This window comes from Physeter macrocephalus, chromosome 16 (genome assembly GCF_002837175.3).
Source record: "Physeter macrocephalus isolate SW-GA chromosome 16, ASM283717v5, whole genome shotgun sequence".
Classification (NCBI taxonomy): Eukaryota; Metazoa; Chordata; class Mammalia; order Artiodactyla; family Physeteridae; genus Physeter; species Physeter macrocephalus.
Window position 1 is genome coordinate 103,964,431 of NC_041229.1, and position 20,115 is coordinate 103,984,545.

The 20,115-nt window shown below is 42.5% G+C and overlaps 1 protein-coding gene across 6 annotated transcripts in view; it reads right to left on the reverse strand.

Annotated features, from left to right (window-relative positions):
• KMT5B (lysine methyltransferase 5B) overlaps nt 1–20,115 on the reverse strand; it is a 53,755-nt gene that overhangs the window by 32,891 nt on the left and 749 nt on the right. For 4 of the 6 annotated variants that reach the window (XM_024133231.3, XM_024133230.3, XM_028501095.2 and 1 more), the window contains exon 2: nt 2,249–2,484. In XM_024133231.3, coding sequence (XP_023988999.1) covers nt 2,249–2,408 — 160 coding nt within the window. In that variant the 5' untranslated portion in view covers nt 2,409–2,484. Of the gene's footprint in view, nt 1–2,248; nt 2,485–19,539; nt 19,809–20,115 lie in introns of those variants that run through there. The other 2 variants (XM_028501092.1, XM_028501093.2) reach the window with 2 other exon arrangements.

The window sequence follows — 20,115 nt, forward strand, 5'->3', positions numbered from 1 at the left end:
GATCTTCCCGGACCGGGGCATGAACCCGCGTCCCCTGCATTGGCAGGCGGACTCTCAACCACTGTGTCACCAGGGAAGCCCTCTTCTTTTTTAATACAAGTGTTCACAACTATAATTTCCCTCTAGGCATTGCTTTAGCTGCATCCCGTAAGTTTCTGGCATGTTGTATCTTCATTTTCAATCATCTCAACATATTTTCTCATTTCCCTTTTGATTTCTTCTTTAACCCACTGGTTATTTAGGAGTGAGTTAATTTCCACATATTTGTGTTTCCCAGATTTCTGTTATTCATTTCTAATTTTACTCCGTTGTGGTCAGAACATATATTGTATGATTTCAATCCTTTTACGTTGATTGAGGGGCTTAAAAGTATGGCCTAGTCTATGGTCCATTCTGAATAATGTTTCATGGCACTTGAAAAGAATGTGTATTCTGCTGCTGTTGGGTGGCGTGTTCTATAGATGTCTGTTAGGAAGAGTTGGTATAGGACTATTTGAGTCTTCTTTCCTTCTTGATTTTCGGCTTAGCTGTTCTATCCATTATTGGAAGTGGGGAACTGAAGTCTCCAAATTATTGTTGAATTATCTATTTCTCCCTTCAATTTTGTGAGTCTTTGCTTCATGTATTGTGCGGCTCTGATGTTAGATGAAGTCATTGCAGTTTATCTAAGGTGATGCAATGCTTTGTTTCTCTTCATCATTGGCTCTATTTTTGCACCATTCATGCCCAATAACATTCAATGTGATGCTGTTCATCTTCACACTCTCTGGGATTTTCCAACCCATTCCTCCAAATCTGTCTACACTTGGCAAAGTGTAGCTCATGTAATGGTCATTTTCTAAATTCTCATGTACCTCCAACAACCAAACTAATTAAGACCTTTTTGCACTGATTCCCAAAAAGGAGGCCAACAGCAATTTGAAAAAAAAAAAAAAAAAAAAAGATTTAAGAGATGCCTAATTTACTGACCAGAGCCAATACCACTGCCATAATCACTACATTTCTCAGTTCCTTCAGGTTCCCACCACATGCTAAGGGGGTGAGGAGGTGTCCAGGTAGAGGCAAACCCATTAGTCTTGGGCTCTCTCCTTACCCCTATCCCAAGCAGGGATTTCTGTCTGGTTTTTTTTGGTTGTTTGTTTTTTGGGTTTTTTTTAAACAGAAACAGTGACCTGATCTGATATGGAAAAGTTAAGGGCAGCCTGGGCCCAGTGAATAGCATAAACCCATAAAAGGTAAGAAGGAAATGAAATCAGAACTGGTGCAGTCCATCTGAAACTGTAGCAAACCCCAGGGTAATCAATCCAAATCTACTGGAAGTAGGTCAATTTCAACACAAACTAAGGCTATTTAGTTGTGGCTAAATTAACCTTAGGAAAAGAATATCAAAAGTTGTCTGGGACTTCCCTGGCGGTGCAGTGGTTAGGACTCCGCACTCTCACTGCCTCACTGTTGTGAGGGAGCGGATTCAATCCCTGGTCGGGGAACTAAGACCCCGCAAGCCGCAGGGCGCAGACAAAGAAAGGAAGGAAGGAAGGAAGGAAGGAAGAAAAAGTCCTTAACATGGCCATCTAATTTTGGACAATATTTATATAGCTGCCTACTTAGCTTTACACTTATCCTGGGGCATTTTACTACTCTTAAAAGAACTATGAAACATGTATCAAACCTACACTTTCTTGAACTCTCAGTAAGTAGCCTCATTATCACCAAGAGATATAGAGGCAAAAAAGTAACTCATTATCAAATACTTCTTCTCTGTTAGGATAAACTGTTCACCCTATATAAATAGAAGAAATGGTGACAATTTGAAAAGCTGCCCTAACTTCCACTTATCATGTAAATTAGGGTTGACTTTATCATTCATATTACTCTATAAGTTTTTAAAGAAATACATACTTAAACTTACATCAAATATAAAAAAACACAGTTTGAACTTAAAAGAAATTTAATAGCAGTACTTTAATATTTTTAATAGAACAAATAACCATTCAGTTATAAATTCTACAAAATATAAAGTTATGCATATAAAAACATTATATTAAGAATTAAACTTGAGTTGTATACAATGTTTGATGAGAATAAAAGTTGATATAACTTTGAAAGAGTAAAAAAACTCTACTGTTAACTGTGAGAACATAAAAAAATTGTTTTGAAAACAACAGAGAACAGAATACGCATTACAAAGTGGAAAGAATTACTGCCCCATATCACAATCAAGAGAGTGACAGGTGAAGTATGTACGTACATCTGCTCGGCCTCCTCTCGGCCGCGTTCCTGCCGGCCTTCACGGCGTCCTTTCCCGCGTGCTGTAGTTTTGACTGATTCTGCTGATGGTCATTAGACAACTTGCCTCCATTCCTCCTGCCATTCACCACCATGTTCTTGGATTCTCCCAACCACTTCATACCCACAGACAGCCTGACCCAGGTGCATTTAGTCACTCTCTTCAAATAGCTTAGAGAATAATTTCAATGTTCTCTCCTAACAGAAACAAAACATGAAAAAAACAAAACAAAATGGGGAGGTAAATACATAAAAGACCATGCTACACAGACCCCTGAGAAATTTTCAGAGTATTAAAAGTAACCTAGCAATTAGTGTTTCCACTCTTCACAGACCACCCTGGCTCCCACCCCCAATCCCGTGTCACGCTGAGGTCTACAATGCCCCCAGACTCTGAGGGAGGGACTCGTCTGCCTTGCTCATTGCTTGCGCTTTGAATAGCGACTGGTAACTAGTAAGTGCTCAATAAATATTTGTCTCTTTCAGTTGCCAGTGAGAATCATCTTTGCTTCTTATTACCCTGATACCTAGGTATATAGCTCAATAACCTGCTCAAATTACACGTTTTGGTAACATTCTATTAACTCTGTGAGGAAACAAGGAAGTTCTCTCTTCTCTTCTGAGGAGCTGAAGAAAAGGCATCTCAGTTAAGCTTTGTCCACAACAGCTTTGTAACATCCTTTTGCTGCTGTTAGTTTGAAGTCAGGATTCAGGATATTTAAGGGACCAACATTCGGATATCAAGGTATTGCCCATCATGAAATACCTGCCTTAGCATTCCTTTACGATGGCAAAAGAAATTGAGATTATTGTATTTGCTAATATAGTGGTATCCCTCACTATGTGAATTTTAATTAGCTGAATTTGGGAACAAAATGACTTGGATAGTGAGAAATGTTTGTAATTTATAAGGACCTCTGGAAGTGAAGGTATAATAGATTACATTTGTTGGTAATGGAATGAGAAAGGATGTCCATGACATCACCTCATTACGGAATTATGCTTTAGTGTAAGTCAGACTAAAAAGGCTCTAGGATAAGAAAGTGTAGAAACAGAACTTGAGAGCTAAAGGAACTCTAAGATTCTAGCACAACTCTTTCAATTTGCAGATGGAGCTGAGGCAGCACGCCCAATGCCACACAATCAGCCTGCAGCCGCAGCCAGAGGAGAACCAGGCATTGCTGCCCAAGGACCTCTCATCTCACCACACCAGACAGAGCTCATTTTCCCTCACTTTTTCCAAACACACAGAAAAGTACACATGATAAATTATTCTGAAGTGCTCCCAGAAATGGATACCTGGAGACACCTTTAATGATATCCAACACAAATACAAAATATTAATTTTTACTTGACCTCCAGTCTCTTTCACGTCACAGGAATTTTGTGTGAATTCACAGTGAGGTAAAATGTGGGTGAGAGCAACAATGCTTAGGTAAAAAGGTGAAAAACAGCTGATCCATATTAAGGATACTTTTACAATTGTTCTTGAACATGTAATTTTCTCTTGGTTCCTTCACTATTAAAATTCAATTAGTATTCAACTTTTATTGTGCCTATCTTTTGATTCTTCTTGTAGGCTTCACTAAACCCAGAAAAATGCTGCTACTTAAATAATAGGAAAGGGCAAGTAAAATATTGATACATCAGTTCTAAGCTAAATATTTTTCAACTAATACACTTTATCAAATTAAACAGAAGACCCCCTATTGATGATCAAATATCTTATATTTATACTTAGACGACCTGTCTTTTTGATTGGCTAATTCCTTCATGTTCCAGGAAGTCTTCCTTGACCCTCACTGCCAAATCCAGGTGGACACCCCTACTATAAAACTGGGTGAGGGACTTCCCTGGTGGCGCAGTGGTTAAGAAGCCACCTGCCAATGCAGGGGACATGGGTTCGAGCCCTGGTCCGGGAAGATCCCACATGCCGTGGAGCAACTAAGCCCGTGCGCCACAACTACTGAGCCTGTGCTCTAGAGCCTGCATGCCACACTACTGAAGCCCGTGTGCCTAGAGCCCGTGCTCCGCAACAAGAGAAGCCACCACAATGAGAAGCCTGTGCATCGCAACGAAGAGTAGCCCCCACTCGCCGCAACTAGAGAAAGCCCACATATAGCAATGAAGACCCAACACAGCCAAAAAAAAAAAAAAAAAAAAACCTGGGTAAAAGCCCTTATGTCACCATATAGTGAAGGCCTGTCTGCCTCCTTAATGCACTGAGAGTTCCTGAGGTCAAGAACTTATTTTTCTTTTCTCTAGGACAGCACAAAGTAGATCAAAGGCACTCAACTTATGAAAGAATAAATAAATTAGGCTGTGGTCTAAACCACCTCACAGGAGCTGCCACTTTTGTATTTTTTTTAAACTATAAGTTATAACCTGACCTCTTCAAATTCTCTTCTTCCTCAAGATGCTTGTGCTGCCACAGGCAAGACATGGCAGGGATCAGCCATCACCACCATCAACCTCCCTACTACCTGCCATTATGCTTTCTGGTTCACCCCCGACTCTGCAGCTCCAGAGAAAAAGAACAAGAAGGTGGTAAAGTGCTTTGGGTCCTTTAGGAAATTCATCTCAAGAACGCCCACATATAACACACAACTTACAGATAATGATGGAAGAATGTGTTTTTAAGACTCTTAGGAATCCTAATACTCCTCGACGATTAACACATGAAATGTAACTATACGGAACAGAAAAGCGCGATGTGGCTTTAGACAGAATTAAGAGACAAAAGAAAGAGCAAGTCACCTCTCCAGAGAATCCTTAAGTCGCAACCAAGCTTCCTACTCAGAGATAAAAAGCGGAAAACCTGGGACGAGGCCCAGCAATCTGTGTTTTAATAAGGCCTCCAGGTGATTCTGACACTAGTTTTCCAGTGTCAGAACTATTGTTCTAGTTACTTATTCATTAATTTGTTCATCTGTTAGGGCAAAGAGCAAATACCAAAACTTTAAGAAGTATGGAATAAAAATTTTTAATTTGAGGAAATTATACCTATCAACCTAAGTTTTCCCAAGAATTTGGAAAAGTTCACCAGTAAATCATTTTAGTAGTATACTCTAGCTACTTTGTACTAGAACACAGTGGGGAACACAGACTGAGATCCACTCTAACTTACACATCATTTCAATTAAATGTGGGATAATGATCCAAAATGGAGCAAATTCCTAACCCTGGGCCTCATTTATATTGCAGTCAACTGATATTATTTTGTTTGAACTGAAGGTACCATAGCATAACAAGCACTGTCAATCACAAGACGTGGCTGAATTTCACTAGTATGAACACACTGCATGTTATGTCTGGATGTAATCTAGCAGAGGCACCAATACTCTCCATTCGTCTAGATAACAACAGCTATCATTAAGGCAAAAGACTTAAGCTCACAATGAATATTTTGTAAAAGCAGTTCTAGTAAAGCTATCAGAAATTGGGGGTTATTTATAAACTTTTAGCTCAAAACGAACATACACTCTACTAATCATCAGGTCACTGTTTGCTCTGCCCTCCTGAGTGCAGGATCTGCTGTTGGCGTGATCATCCCCGTAAGACTACGAGCTGGAAGAACACTTACAGACTAAAGGTGGAGATGGAATTTCAAAAGCTAACACAAGTGGATATTTTAGTAGGAGAAACAGGAGCTGAAGACATCGGGTGGCTCCCCCAGAGCTCCCCCTCCCAACAGAGCAAGGGTGCAGTCTCTCTGGCTTGGAACCCAGCTGGCTCACATGGATTTCAATACTACCATGGTCGTGGCTTGGTGGACGTATCCGAGCTAACTGGCCACTGACTATATCTAGAAGTTAAAATTACCTCAAATTTATTCCAAAATTGGCAGAAAAACAATTTTCAAGAAAGGAGTACTGGCGACTCCTTAAATGGCCTAACAGCTACAAATCTTTCTCTGATCTGATTTCCCAATAAAAAAATATCATGAAAATTATTAGACATCTACCACATTCCAGACACTATTCCAGGCACTGAGGATACAGCAAATAAGGTTTCTAACCCTCATCTGTGCCTATATGCTAATGAAGAAAGCTCTGGGAAACAACAAACTAACAAACACATGCCAGCACCTTGGAGAAAATAAAGCAGTTTCTAAGTGGCAGGGAGTGTTTCAGGTGGAGCCAGGGCAGGACGGGAAAAGCGGAGCAGCGCTGGGGAGAGTGCACCAGGCAAAGGGCGAGTGCAAAGCCGAGGGAGAAAAGCAGCTGGTGTGTCTGAGGACCAGCACAGAGCCCAGTGTGGCTGGAGGAGAGCAGGGGGGAAGAGGAGCAGGAGGAAGGCCAGAGGGCCTCCAAGCCCCTGCTGCGACTTGGGCATTACCTCTCAGGGAGAAAGCAGAGGAGTGACAGGAGTTAAGCGTTAAAGGCCCATGCTGGCTGCTTGTCACGTGGCAAAGAGTTTGAATGCTTTTGAAAAAGCAGGTCTAATAAAGCGACTAATGATTTGGGGGGACGAGAGGAAGCAGTTAGAAGACCACAGCAATCAATGAGAGGAGAAATAGACGCTGGTGGCTCGCTTTTGCGGTGAGAAGTGGTTGGTCTCAGGATCTTTTTCGAAGATTTTGCCGACACTGTGTGAAAGAGAGAGGGCTCAGATGTGCTTGCAAGTGGAAGAATGGAATTAGCAGTTATGGAGGTGACAAAGACCACAGGGAGGTCGGGTTTTGGCAGGGGTTGGGGTGCAGGAGTTTGGTTTGGTCATGTTGAGATACCTATTAGAGACCAAGCAGAGATGTTTAGGCAGCTGGATCTGGAGGACAGGCCCAGGCTGGATGTATAAACTTGGAGTCAAGGGACCAATGGGATTTCACGCCACGGGGCAGGAGGAAATCACCTAGGAAGTGAGGAGAGGTAAAAGAAGTCCAAGGACTGAGGGACACCCAAATATTTAGCGATCAGGATGAGGAAACAGCAGCTAAGGATACTGAAAGGAGCAACTAGTGAGGCAGGAGGAGAAGCAAAAGCATACCAGGGCCCAGCGCTTCAGGAAGGAGTGACCCAGCTGGGCACGGGCTGCAGTGCTCATAAGGCAAATCTCTGAGAGGTGAACGTCACGACAGATGGGCCACTGTGAGCCTCTCTCAGAAACGACAGAGAACTTCTGAAATGGACATAATGTCTCGAAACATGGGCTCATGGGGAAAGAATGAGATGGCAGAAAGGACTCTGAGGAATAATGAATAGAGTCCTAAGTTCTTGTTATTTGTTTCAAACAAGAGAAAAAGAGTCCAAATTTCAGGTGCCAGAAAAGATATATGTAATATTCACAGGATGGGAGATGGTGGGAATAGGTTAATTTGAGACCAGCATGCCTTGAGAGAGTTTATAAGGATCTTTGTTTAAAAAAAAAAAAAAGTTTTTAAACGAACAGATCAATTAGTTCTCTGGCCTGGAGTAATAAACCACCTGAGTATGCTGATGGATGGAATCCCTGAGGGTTCTGTGCAAGGCTTTGCCCCCTCTGTTTTTATGAGTGTTCACAAAAATGACACAACCGGGCTCTAAGGAAACGCAGCTGTGACTATGCTCTGGCACGGGCACACCTTCCGCCCACCCCCAGGGACTACCTGAAATCAACAGGAAAGCTTTCACTGGACCAATAGGTGGGGAAGGATGCACATACTTCAGATTCTAGTATCAAATGTAAACAAAAGGGCACACAATTTATGACAATACAAAACGTACTAGAAAACTGCTAAAATAAGAGTTGCATTTAAAGAGGAAAGTTTAATCACATTTTAATACCACTAAGGTAAAAAGCACACACGCACCATCATACATTCCAAATCACCAACAGCAATGGCTGTCTTTGGGGGAATGGGATTAACATCAAAAAAATATTTTTTCCCCAAAATGTTTACAGTGAACCTATTTATTTATAATCGGAAAAAACCCAAACAATCCGCTTCCCCCAATACTTGATATTCACGTTTCTAAAGAAAGCACAGGGCTTCCCTGGTGGCGCAGTGGTTGCGCGTCCGCCTGCCGATGCAGGGGAACCGGGTTCGCGCCCCGGTCCGGGAGGATCCCACGTGCCGCGGAGCGGCTGGGCCCGTGAGCCAGCACAGAGTTGTTTCATAGAAAAATGCGCTTGGTTTATGTAAAGTGCCCGTTCTATTCCCAGTGATGGACCCTCTACAAATGTCAACAGACTCCTAGCCTCCCACTGTCCCTTTATGGACACACACGAGGGTCATAAACTTAGTGACTTTTGAGCTCATCTGCTCACCTCTAATTTGAGAACTCTGGTTTCAATTCTTTTTCACTCAAAGCTTTTGGAAAGGAATTTTTTGTTGAACGTCCTAAACACAAATCAGGATTTCAAAACATCTGTCAGAAAAATGAAAATATTGATTCTGAAAGACTACCAAGAATTTCGAAACAATTCCTGTGCCATTACCAAGAACTCTAACCAGTTTACAAGTTGAACTTGTCTGCAGATAGTTTATCTTAGAGAAATTATCCATTGACATGGAAACAATCCCCAAGTGGCTGAAAATGAAAAGAGAACATATATTTTTAAAAAGCAGGCTCTAGCTTGCTAGAGGACTTTTGAAAATCTTTATTGAGAAAAAGCAGAACAAACATTTTTCAAGTGATTCAGTTACAATTTGCTAAGAAAACAATTCGATATACCAGTTAACAGTTTTATCTTTGGAGAAAAAGATTACAGGCATTTTTTTAACTGTTACATGACATATTCTTCAAAAGGTTCAACTTTTCAAAATGAACATATATTACTTTGTAATAAAAAAATAAAGGTGTATATAAGGAAAATAAAACAGATTTCACAAAAGTCCTTCTGCATCATCCATATGTATGTAAGTTAAAGACAATTTCTAAAACTTTAAACACAGCAATTCAAAAATCAGACTTCTAGGTTGATGGGAACTGAAAAAATATCACTGAACTACTTCCACAAGTTTTCGATGCCTTTGCTTGTGGACTCTGACGCTCAAGTGTCACAATCCCAGACTCCCAGGGGCTTTATATTTAAAATAAGCACAAGGAAGACAAACACAAATAAAAAGCATAGAAATGAAAGAAAGCACTGTCCAAAGAAGAAACAAGAAACAAACACACAGCCCCCCCGCCCCCCACCAAAAGAACAAAGAGCACAAGGTGGACCAGGGGTGAAACTACTCAGACTACTATCAGTTCCAACAACATCCCACTAGTTAAGTGAAAAACCAATTCCCCCTTCTAGGGCCTCATGTGTGCAGCCTACCTCACATGTGAACATTACATGCAATAGCAAAAATAAAAGTATTTTGAAACTGTTAAGAACTACCATTAACAGAATTTACCTTACCAAGGCCTACAAGGTCCTGCATGATCCAGCCCTGCCAGTCTCACCCCTTGCTCCAACCAGCTAATACGCCAGACACAGCCTAGCTTACAACCCTCTAGTGTGCAAGGCATCTTCCCACCACTGGCCTTTGCACTTGGGATACTGCCAACCTGCCCATCAGTCCCCCACCTCCCACTCCTCCACCCAGTAGATTGTCTTGATATATGCTTGAATATTTCTCCTTCATGGTGTTTATTACAACTGTATTCACTTCTTTATGTAATTACTTGGTGACACTTGCCTTCCCCACTGCAGTATAAACGAGGTAAGGTACACTTTCGTATCACTGGAACCTAGCACAAGGCCCAACATACCACAGGTCCATTCATATCATAATTCCCCCTTTCTAGTCTCAAACGTAACTGCTACACATAAGCCCAAGTAGGTATTAGTTCTCTCCCTCAAATCTAAAATTACAAAAGGACTCTATAATATATGTACCAAAGAATTCGGTCTTTATCAACGGTTATTCCAAATTCATCTGCAAATAACATACAGCCAAGGTTCCATGGAATCCTACAGTAATAATTCACACAATCAGACCAGTTGAAGAAGCCCTGAGAAGCCATCAGAAGCATGTGGGATCACTACTCCATTGTAATTCTCTAATGCAGTTTGACAGGGTAATTGCCCAGTTGCCAATTTCTTAGAAACCTACCATGAATCCATGATCTCACCTATAACCTTAAAACTTGCTCCTATGAACACTGTCAGAAATAAATCTCATTTAAGAATTTAGATGACCTGTCAGAGTTCAACTAGTCCTAGTGGTACGAAAGAAAAGTCTTGGGGACTTTTCTTCTCCTTAATTCAGCATTAAGCCCTTGTTGTAAAACTGGAGCTGTCATGCAGATTCAATGCTAATCGGGTACCTAGCACCAAACTCCAGAGCAAAGAATAGGTCTTTATACTTGTAAAATAATTACTAATGACATGCTATTATTAAAAGTATCATTTCTGCTTTCCTTTTCCAGCTTTTGTAGAGTCAAACTCATATGTGTTTTGCTTCAGCCGATTTAACCGCTTTCTCAAGTAGCCTCAGGTGGCAAAGCCCCAATCAGGTCAGCAAGAGGATGGTGCCTGAAGAGAGCAGTTTCCCACCAATGCATAGTAATGCTCCACCCACCCCCTTTTAGGATAAAATGATGGCTAGAGATAGTGTCACTAATCCTGCTAAGTTGGTTGCAATAACTTCTCTAAAGGAGGCTGGAAAATGGTCCCCAAAGATATCTATCAGGTCTTAATCTGAAACCTATGAATGTTAATTTATAAGGAAAGGGGTCTTTGGAGATATGAGTAAATTACAGATTTGGAGATGAAAGAGATCATCCAGGTGGGCCCAAAATGCCATCACAAGTGCCCTTACAAGGGAGAGGCAGAGGGCGAGGTGACACCACACACACTTGAGAAGAAGAGGAAAAGAGTGGCGTGAGGTGGCCACAGCAAAGGAATGCCACAGTCACCAGAACTGGAAGAGGCAAAGAACAATGCTCTCTTAGAGCCTCTGGAGGGAGCCCTACCCATATCTTGATATTGGTCCAGTGAAACTGATGGTGAACTTCCAGCCTCTAGAACTGTGAGAGAATACATGTCTGCTGTTTTAAGCCAAGTTTGCGGTACTTTGTTACAGCGCACACAGGAAACTAATACAGAGACCATGAAAAAGCAAATCAAAGTAAAAATGCTTTCTAATTCGACTCCAGAAATACATAAAATTCCAACATGTCACAGGAAAAGAGATTTTAAGCACCTTTAAAAAGTTGTCTTAAATACACTTTTTAAAAAAGACATATCCCCCTTCAACTGCACATATGAAACATGGCTACAGAGACAGCTATATGGATTTTGAAGATAAAGCTGGTGTCTCAATTACATCTAATGACTCATGCACTGTTTAAGCAGAGTTAACCAAGATCTTCCTTAGACGTAACATATTGAACATTATTATATTTACATATATGTTTACAATAAAAACATGAAAATCAAAACTATTAGACTTTTTCATTTAGCAGACCATTTTAAACAGCAAAACAGCCACCGCTGGTTAAGTCTACGATCAGACGTTTGCAACACTTATACTTACTTATTCAGCCACTGAACTACAGCTGAGCATGTGATAAACTCCTCATTACAGAAAACACTGCTTCACGGTTCCTTCTTTATGTACACCACATGTACACCAACACGTATCACAACAAAGGGTTTTATGTAAGAAAGATCTGTGTCTCCAACTGTCTCAGTAGGTATTTCTAAAATAAAGGTTTGAGCTGACGTGGTTGTTGAGGGGGATTCTGCCCCTAATCCCCCTCAAACCTTCTCCCCATCTCTCCGTATCTGACCCACCCGCTTACCTCGTAGTGCCTGTAAGTAAAATCAAGGACGCTTCCTTTGTTAGAGTAGTCTCTGAGACCCAAACAGCATTTTACTTTTCTATAAACAGATGCCACCTAGTGTCAAGAGTCTGTAAGCACAGCCCACAGTTCCTGAGAGGCTATGAGGTAAGAAGAACAAAGGACAATTGATTCTTACTGGGCAAAGACAAGGGTGAGAAAAAACTTCCAAAAGGTGGTTCTTGGGCTGGGTCCTAAAGGCCAGGTGGCAGACCGTGCAGCGGGCAGCGCACACAGTGGCTCAGGATGTGGCTCGGGGTGGAGTCAAAGCATCGGTGGGGCCCTGGCTCCACTCACTGCTCTCCAGCAACGTGACCCCGGACAAGCCATTCAACCTCGCTAATGTCTCATGAGTAAAATGAAAAGAGGTCTGGCACAAGGATTAAATAAGCAGAAATTGCTAAAACAATAAAGGTCTCCAACTGTCTCCTCTCTTCATGTAACTAAGAAAGAAACAAAGAAGATATGTTGATGTATTATTCACAAAACTTTAAACAATCAAGTAGAAATCTCCCCTCCATTCCTCATCCTACCGTAACTCCCACAAGGAAAGAAAAAAAAAAATCACATCACCTCATCCATTAAAAAAAGTACAAATTTTCAAGAGAATAAAAAAGGACCTGGGGTGCTAATTCATGATACAGAGTTGAGATCAGCTTTGCTTTTCCTACAGCTCCTGAAGAGAAGGAATGTGACTTCTGACAACAATGTGTAATTAAACATCACTGAATAAGCCTCACACGTCAACATTCAGAGGGACTGCAGATTTTGTTACAATAGATATACCTTGTTGTGTATCTGATAAAATATTATCTTACTGTAACTCTATTTGTCAAAATAATTGCTCCTCCATTCACTTAGTGCTTCCTATATTAACTTTATCATTTGTCACACCCTGTAAAGCAGGTACTTTTTTTTTTTTCCGGTTACACAGATGAAAGACTGGAGAATTTGCTCAATTGTAGTCATAGAAAGGATCCCACTAGCCAAAAAGCATGCGATTGGAGGCAGAGAGACCAGTTAGAAAACTAAATGCAACGAAGAGTAGAAATGGATGGGAAGAGAGAGGAAAGCTCTGGTGTTTCAAATACGAGCTTGGCAAGACTTGGTGACAAATCAGACATAGGTGTTGAGGGACAGAAAGGAAGTCGAGTCAGAAATCTCTAGCTGGGGTAGAAGTTTCAGTTGGGGAGACTGCAACATTGCCATGAACTGAGTTAGGGACTGCAGAAGGAACGCATTTGCAGGAAAGATGAGAACGTTTGGTTTGCTGAATTTGAGGATGGGGCACCACCCAGGTGAAGCTGTCTTAAGATGTTAAGACTCAGGAGAGAAGTGACTGTGAAAAGAGAAACACTAACAGAGGACTTTACAATTCACCAAGCATTTCAACATTACCTTAATTCAAAAAAATCACAGACTTTCAGGGCAAAAAGCCTTAGATTAAAAGAATCAGGCTCAGGGACACGTATTACTTGCCCAAAGTAATTCACTTCTTCTGACAATATAATATGCTACCAATATGTGAAACCAAAAAAAAAAAAGATTCTTTTGAGTTTTATCATGGTCAGTTAAATGAAAGGAAAAGGAGAGTGAAGAGAAAAATAAGCAAGAGACACATGCTGGCACCGTGAGAGTCAGAGAGGCCTTGCAAAGAAGCATTCCCCACTTACAGCACTTGGGGCATGCCGCTCAATGCCTAGCACAGTGTCCAACACACAGCTAAGTAATGTCCACCCAAGACGTGAGTGAAGAACTGAGTGCCATGGGGACGACAGAGAGACACCTCTTGGCTCCAGTTCTCTGGGCACCATTTCACACTATTGCTCGTTACTATGATCCAAGAACTGTGCTAATAACTTCACATATATCATATCATTTACCCACATCACAGTCCCTTAACATATACAACATATTTTAAATATTCTTTAACATATAATATTAAATTATACAACATAATTCGTATAATAAAAACATTAACTATATACAACATATACAACACTACTATTATCACCCCCACTTTACAAAGGAGAGGAAGCCTTAGAGAATTAGAAAAAAAAAATTAGCCAAGATGGGGTTTAAAGACTGTACACTCTTGACACCATATAAGAAAGCAATATAATCCTGACTCAAATTTTTAAACATGCTTTGCCCCATACTTGAAGAGTAAGACCCTAGAACAAAATGGACATGGTTCCTGATTTTATGGAGCTCAGAGTATAGTGTGGGAAGAGAGACAATCAAATAAGCATGAAATGGTAAATTCTGGTAAGAGCTATAAAGGAAACAACTAGGATATCAGGAGAGAATAATATAGGAACAAACTTTAGACTGGATGATCAAGGAGAATAAATCAAAAGCATAAATACAGAAACAATCACCTTCTTTTTGGATCAGAAACACTCCTGGTATCTATTTATATCCACCAAACAAATACTTTCTGAGGCAACTGGCTTTGTCTAAATCCTCCTCTGAGTGAGGTCTGATTTTTGTTTCTTTTTTAACGGGAAGGGAGAAGCAGGTTTATATATGGCCTCTCCCGCTCCAGACTCTACGGGCTCACTGGCTGAAGGATCAGCCCCCTTTTCTCTTTAGCTGGGGGGATCCATCTTCCTAAGAGTAGGTTGGTTTTCTTGCTAAGAATATATATCCCTTCATAACATGCAACATAAAGATTTTTTTTGAAAATAAAAATATTTTTCAGAGATCACTAATACTTTCCAGAGACCAGATATTTCAACCTTGTTATAAAAATGAGACACAAAATGAATCATTCGGAAGAGCTAGAATCAACTCAATCCAACATTTATCAAGAACCTACTGGGAGCCACCGGGCACTGTTCGTGGTGCTGGAATATTGGTTGTGCGCAGGGAACACTAGAGGGCGCACGAGAGTTTCAGCTTTCAGGAAAATCTGCACAGGGCTACTGAGTGGGGGACCTTGCAAAACCAAACAGAAGCCTGTGAAAACCAAGTATCTGATGAACAGAGCAGAAGAGTGCAGAATAGGAAGCAGAATGACCCTTCACTGAAGGGATCTTTTGCCTTAAAGCTCAGAGGCAATCCTAGTATCATGAAGATGTACTGACCCAGTGCTCCTATAAAGATGTGCAAATTAGGTGTTTGTTGTACCCTAACACACATGACTGAGGGTTCACCAGCTTGGCAACCCTATGAGGTAGGCGAGACAGGTACTATCACTACAAATGAGATGGCTAAAGCTCAGAATGAAGTTGCCTTCCTGAAGTCAAACTGCTTTAAGTGGTAAGGCTGAGTCTAGAACCCTAGCATCCAGGCCTAAGTCTGGGGTTTACTTCAATATTTGAGTCACATGTACATCACCCACAGACAAACCGGCTTATCACCGGGGAATGCTTCCTAGCTCCACTTACTCTTTTCTTTGTGTACTCTTATAATACAGAAAATAAAACATCTTGCAGAAATGCAACTGATAGGTAGGAGCCACAGAGATGTGGGAACCATATAGACCTTAAGAATTAGGCTTTTGGGACCCTAGTCTCCAAACTCTAAAACCCAACTGAATGTATGCTGTACCATCAACTTAATAATATTTCAAAACAAGGAGAAAAGACTACATGGAATATACTGATGAACTATGTAAACCAATTGGAGAGATGGCAAAATATGATTAAGTTAGCTCTTAGAAGTGAAAAATGGGTGGCGATCAAGTGTAAAAGATAAAGTATAATTTAGAATTGGAAGTGATCTCAGAGATTGTTTAGTTATTTTACAGATGAAGAAACTAAGGCTTGGCCCTGTCAGTGTGTTACACAAATAAGGTGGAGAAGACTGGAACACAAGTACTGATTCTTACTTCAGCGGACCTTCATCCAGCCCCAGAATTATACGTATAACTGTAGTTCTAATTATATACAACCTTAGAAGATGGTGCAGCGTTTGACTCTGTCTCACACAGATACCAGCCAGCTTCAAATCTGGCTGGCAGACGTGGGAGCCAGAGGCAGTGAGGGACCAAAGCGGTCCCGTGGTCCTAGGAACCCTCTAACCTGATGGAAGGAAAATCACGAAGCAAGGCATAATTTAGAGTATAAATGACTACGGAAATCAGTGACTTTTTCCCCCTTTTGTGACAATATTTTAGAATTAATGCCAATGGTTCTGGTTCCGTCACCAACTATGTGAAGATAATATACCCACTCTAACTTACTGCCTCTGAGCGATATGGGGACCAAAAGAGAAGCGTTTCTTTTCAAGCTAGAGACATAAATGCCGATTTACAAAAATAAGGTGACGAGTCTGTCATGCACAGATGGATTCTCTCTATTCCACAACCTTTAAAATAGCAAGACCCTGTGATGCATGTAAAGCAAGGTGTGCGTGACTGACATTTGGGGATGTGCCTGTTGGATAAAATAAGATATAACTGCACGCGAAAACTTCCTTAGACTTTCCGTAATCTGACTGGGACAAACTCCGGTCACATTAACAGAGAAACACAGGGTCAGATACTGGTCAGGCATGACGTTTCCTCTCAACCAGCACTTCTAATCTTCTAGGAAACACCAAATTACGGGCAAGAAAAGGGATTATTGTAAGAACTAAAGTAAAAACAGATTTGTAGAGGGTTTTTTTTGGGGGGGGGCGGAATGTAGAGTTGATAGAATTTAAAGGAAGTTGTGAAACCTTCCTAAGCTTCGGGGTCCCCTGATTTGTTGGCTAGGACCCTTCCCCATTCAGCTTGTTAATTGAAACTCATTTAAAACCACAGGATTCAATTCAAAGATTTCAGAGTTGACAGTCTGTCCAAGAAAAAAATTACTTTTCAAATCACTGTGTTCTAACGGTTAGAACTCCCTAATACTTGAAATTTAAAGTGCATTGGCTAGTTTTATCCTGTAATAAATTTAAGTTTGTGCTTTTTATTGCAATTAAAACCATTTCCTGGGCTTCCCTGGTGGCGCAGTGGTTGCGAGTCGGCCTGCCGATGCAGGGGACACGGGTTCGTGCCCTGGTCCGGGAGGATCCCACATGCCGCGGAGCGGCTGGGCCCGTGAGCCATGGCCGCTGAGCCTGCGCGTCCGGAGCCTGTGCTCCGCAGCGGGAGAGGCCACAACAGTGAGAGGCCCGCGTACCGCAAAAAAAAAAAAAAAAAAAAAAAACAGACATTGAATGAAGTCTTTGCTTCGTAGCTCACCATCACCAGAGTGACACTTCTTTTCCTACACCAAGACGCATCAGTAAAATATTTTTTTTCCCCAAAATAAAAAGTAACTAAAAATCAGGCTAAAAAACTAAGTTACATCTTACACATAAAACTTCTACTGCATAGAGCTCTATCTGAGATACAGATTCCTAAGCTCTCTTCCTGCATTTACTCAGCGTATCTATGGAACCAACAATGTGTCATACTGGAACAAAGACACATGGTCCCTATCTTTAACACTGTGTGGATAACTCAGCAATTAGTGTTCTAGGGCTGACACAGTCATGTAACTCTTGCCCATGAAGGGGAAGGAGTTTGTGAGCGGAGAGAAAGTAGAGCTCATATATGGCAGGCAAGAGTAGAAAATAATGGAACTGACATCACTCATCTGAAAGGATTTGCTCTCATAAGCCATGGGAAGGGCATTCCTGTGGACAGGGAGCTGCTCAGATGCTTCACACACAAATGACTTTGCAACACAACCAGGCCACACGCTCATGTCCTATAAGCCCACAAATTGATACTCAAAGAGAAATCACATTCAATCCCAGATACAGATGACCCAAGGGAAAATTTATAAACCAACATGCTCCACCCACAAAACTCTAAGCTCAAAGACACACAACCTGCTACCACTTCCTTCACATGCATATTCTGCTATACTCCTATCCTCCCCTCCCCCCATTTTGCCCACTGGTATTTGGTTCAGGTATGGAGCATTCAAAACATAAGCACACGGGCTTCCCTGGTGGCGCAGTGGTTGAGAATCCGCCTGCCGATGCAGGGGACACGGGTTCGTGCCCCGGTCCGGGAAGATCCCACATGCCGCGGAGCGGCTGGGCCCGTGAGCCATGGCCGCCGAGCCTGCGCGTCCGGAGCCTGTGCTCCGCAACGGGAGAGACCACAACAGTGAGAGGCCCGCGTACGACACACACACACACACACACACAACAACAACACATAAGCACTTCAGTGTGTATGTGAAGACAAATGAAAACACAGGCAAGAGGACACGTGGAAATGACTTCGAGTGTGGTTTCAAAGTTTATGGGGTAATAAAAAATTAAACCTTACTCTACTCTCCTCTTGAAGAGTAAGTATCCCCATTATTCTTTTCACACCCAAACTAAGTTGTTGTGTCAATGACAACAACGTTTTCAATAACAAGAGAATGAACAGCTCTCAATGCTGGGGGCCGGGGTTCGATCCCTGGTCAGGGAACTAGATCCCACGTGCACGCCGCAACTAAGAGTTCACATGCCTCAACTAAGGAGCCCGCCTCCTGCAACTAAGACCCAGCACAACCAAATAAATAAATAAATAAATATTTAAAAAAAGAAAAGAACAACTAAGTATAAATCACTAAGCTCTATTAATAAATCAACATTTTCCATCCAGTGTCCACTGAGCACCTACTCTGTGCCTGTTCTGAGCAGAGGAGATAAATAACAAGCTCACAAGAAAGCTGAGGGGACGGTCAACAACCAAATATGATACAATGTAACAACTGCTCAGGAAACAAAGCAGAAGTGCGCCTTCTCCTGAGTGGGTCAGCCCCTGCCCTTGTGTTGTAAGAGGTCTGCAAAGGGGTGTGAAGATTTATCCAGGCGGTAACACTCTCACTGGGCCTTCCTCAAGGCGAGTATCAATCCAGGGGAAGGGATGCAGGAATGCCGAGCAGGGTGCGACCAAAAGGCACCAGGCAGGGGAAACCACTGGGGCCGGGGCTTGGAAAGGAAGAGGAGAATGCTTAGAGATGACGGGCCCACTCCTGTGGTGGAAGTTGCTAAACATTCGGCCACAAAGTAAACTTGTACCTATAGTAAGTAACTCTTTAAGTAAACTTCCCAGTATGCACAAATTATCTGCGATTATTTCAGGCTAAACTGATTGCCCCCCCCTTTTCAAAATATTTACACTTTTATGACTAGTCATCAAAAGTTACAGGCGTGTTCTTAATTAATAAAGGCAAAAAGCTTCAGCTGGCAACTGTTTCCTCTGATGACCCTATAAAGCCACGTTCAACTATACTTTGTATCAAAATGGTTTAAATCTAAAAAGGTCCTGATGAAAAGCAGCACAATCACAACCGTCAGTTCTTCTGCCTACCACTCTAGATAAGATTTTCCCCCCAGGGTAAATTTCATACGGCAAGTTCTGAAAAATTAACTTCGAAGAACACATGTTCACGCCCTCAGTATTCTTAAAGTTCCCCAGTCAATGGGTCGAAGTAAAAGAGCTCTAACACGGGGTCAAATAAACCCAAACAGAGAGGGAGTGAGTTTCTCAGGGTCCAACGTGCTCCCCTACCATTCCAGCAAGTTGGGTCGAGTTGTCATCTTGTAAACGTTTCCCCCACTCTCATAGGTAGGGGTGACGCTGATACATCATCTTTGGATATGTGGAAAGAATCAAGTCACTCTGGGAGGACCGACGCCTTTTCTCGGGACCCGAGACGCCGGCCCACTGAGGGGGCCCGGGAGGCAAGCCCCGGCCAGGAGCCGGAGCCGCTGTCAGGGCAGGGACGGAGCGGGGCGGAGGACCGGCCCGGGAGGAGATCTGAAAGGAGGCTCGAGCCCAAACAAAAACAACCCAAAGTTGAGCGCGGCAGAGGGAGCAGATTGGGCGAGACCATTCACGGCTGCCCATTGGAGAAGAGGGAAAACAGAGTCCCCCAATCGCGAGCGGCGGGGCTGCTCCCCTCGTGCGGCCGCGGGCCGGCCCGGCGCTGCCCGGCGGCCGCTACCGCTCCCTTCCGGCGGCGGCGCCCACTGCAGGGCCCGCGCCCCCCGGCCGCCGCCGCCGCCGCCGCCGCCGCCGGCCGCGGCCCCCTCATCCCCTGCCCGCCTCCCGAGCGCGGCACTCCGCGGCGGGGGGGCCCCGGCA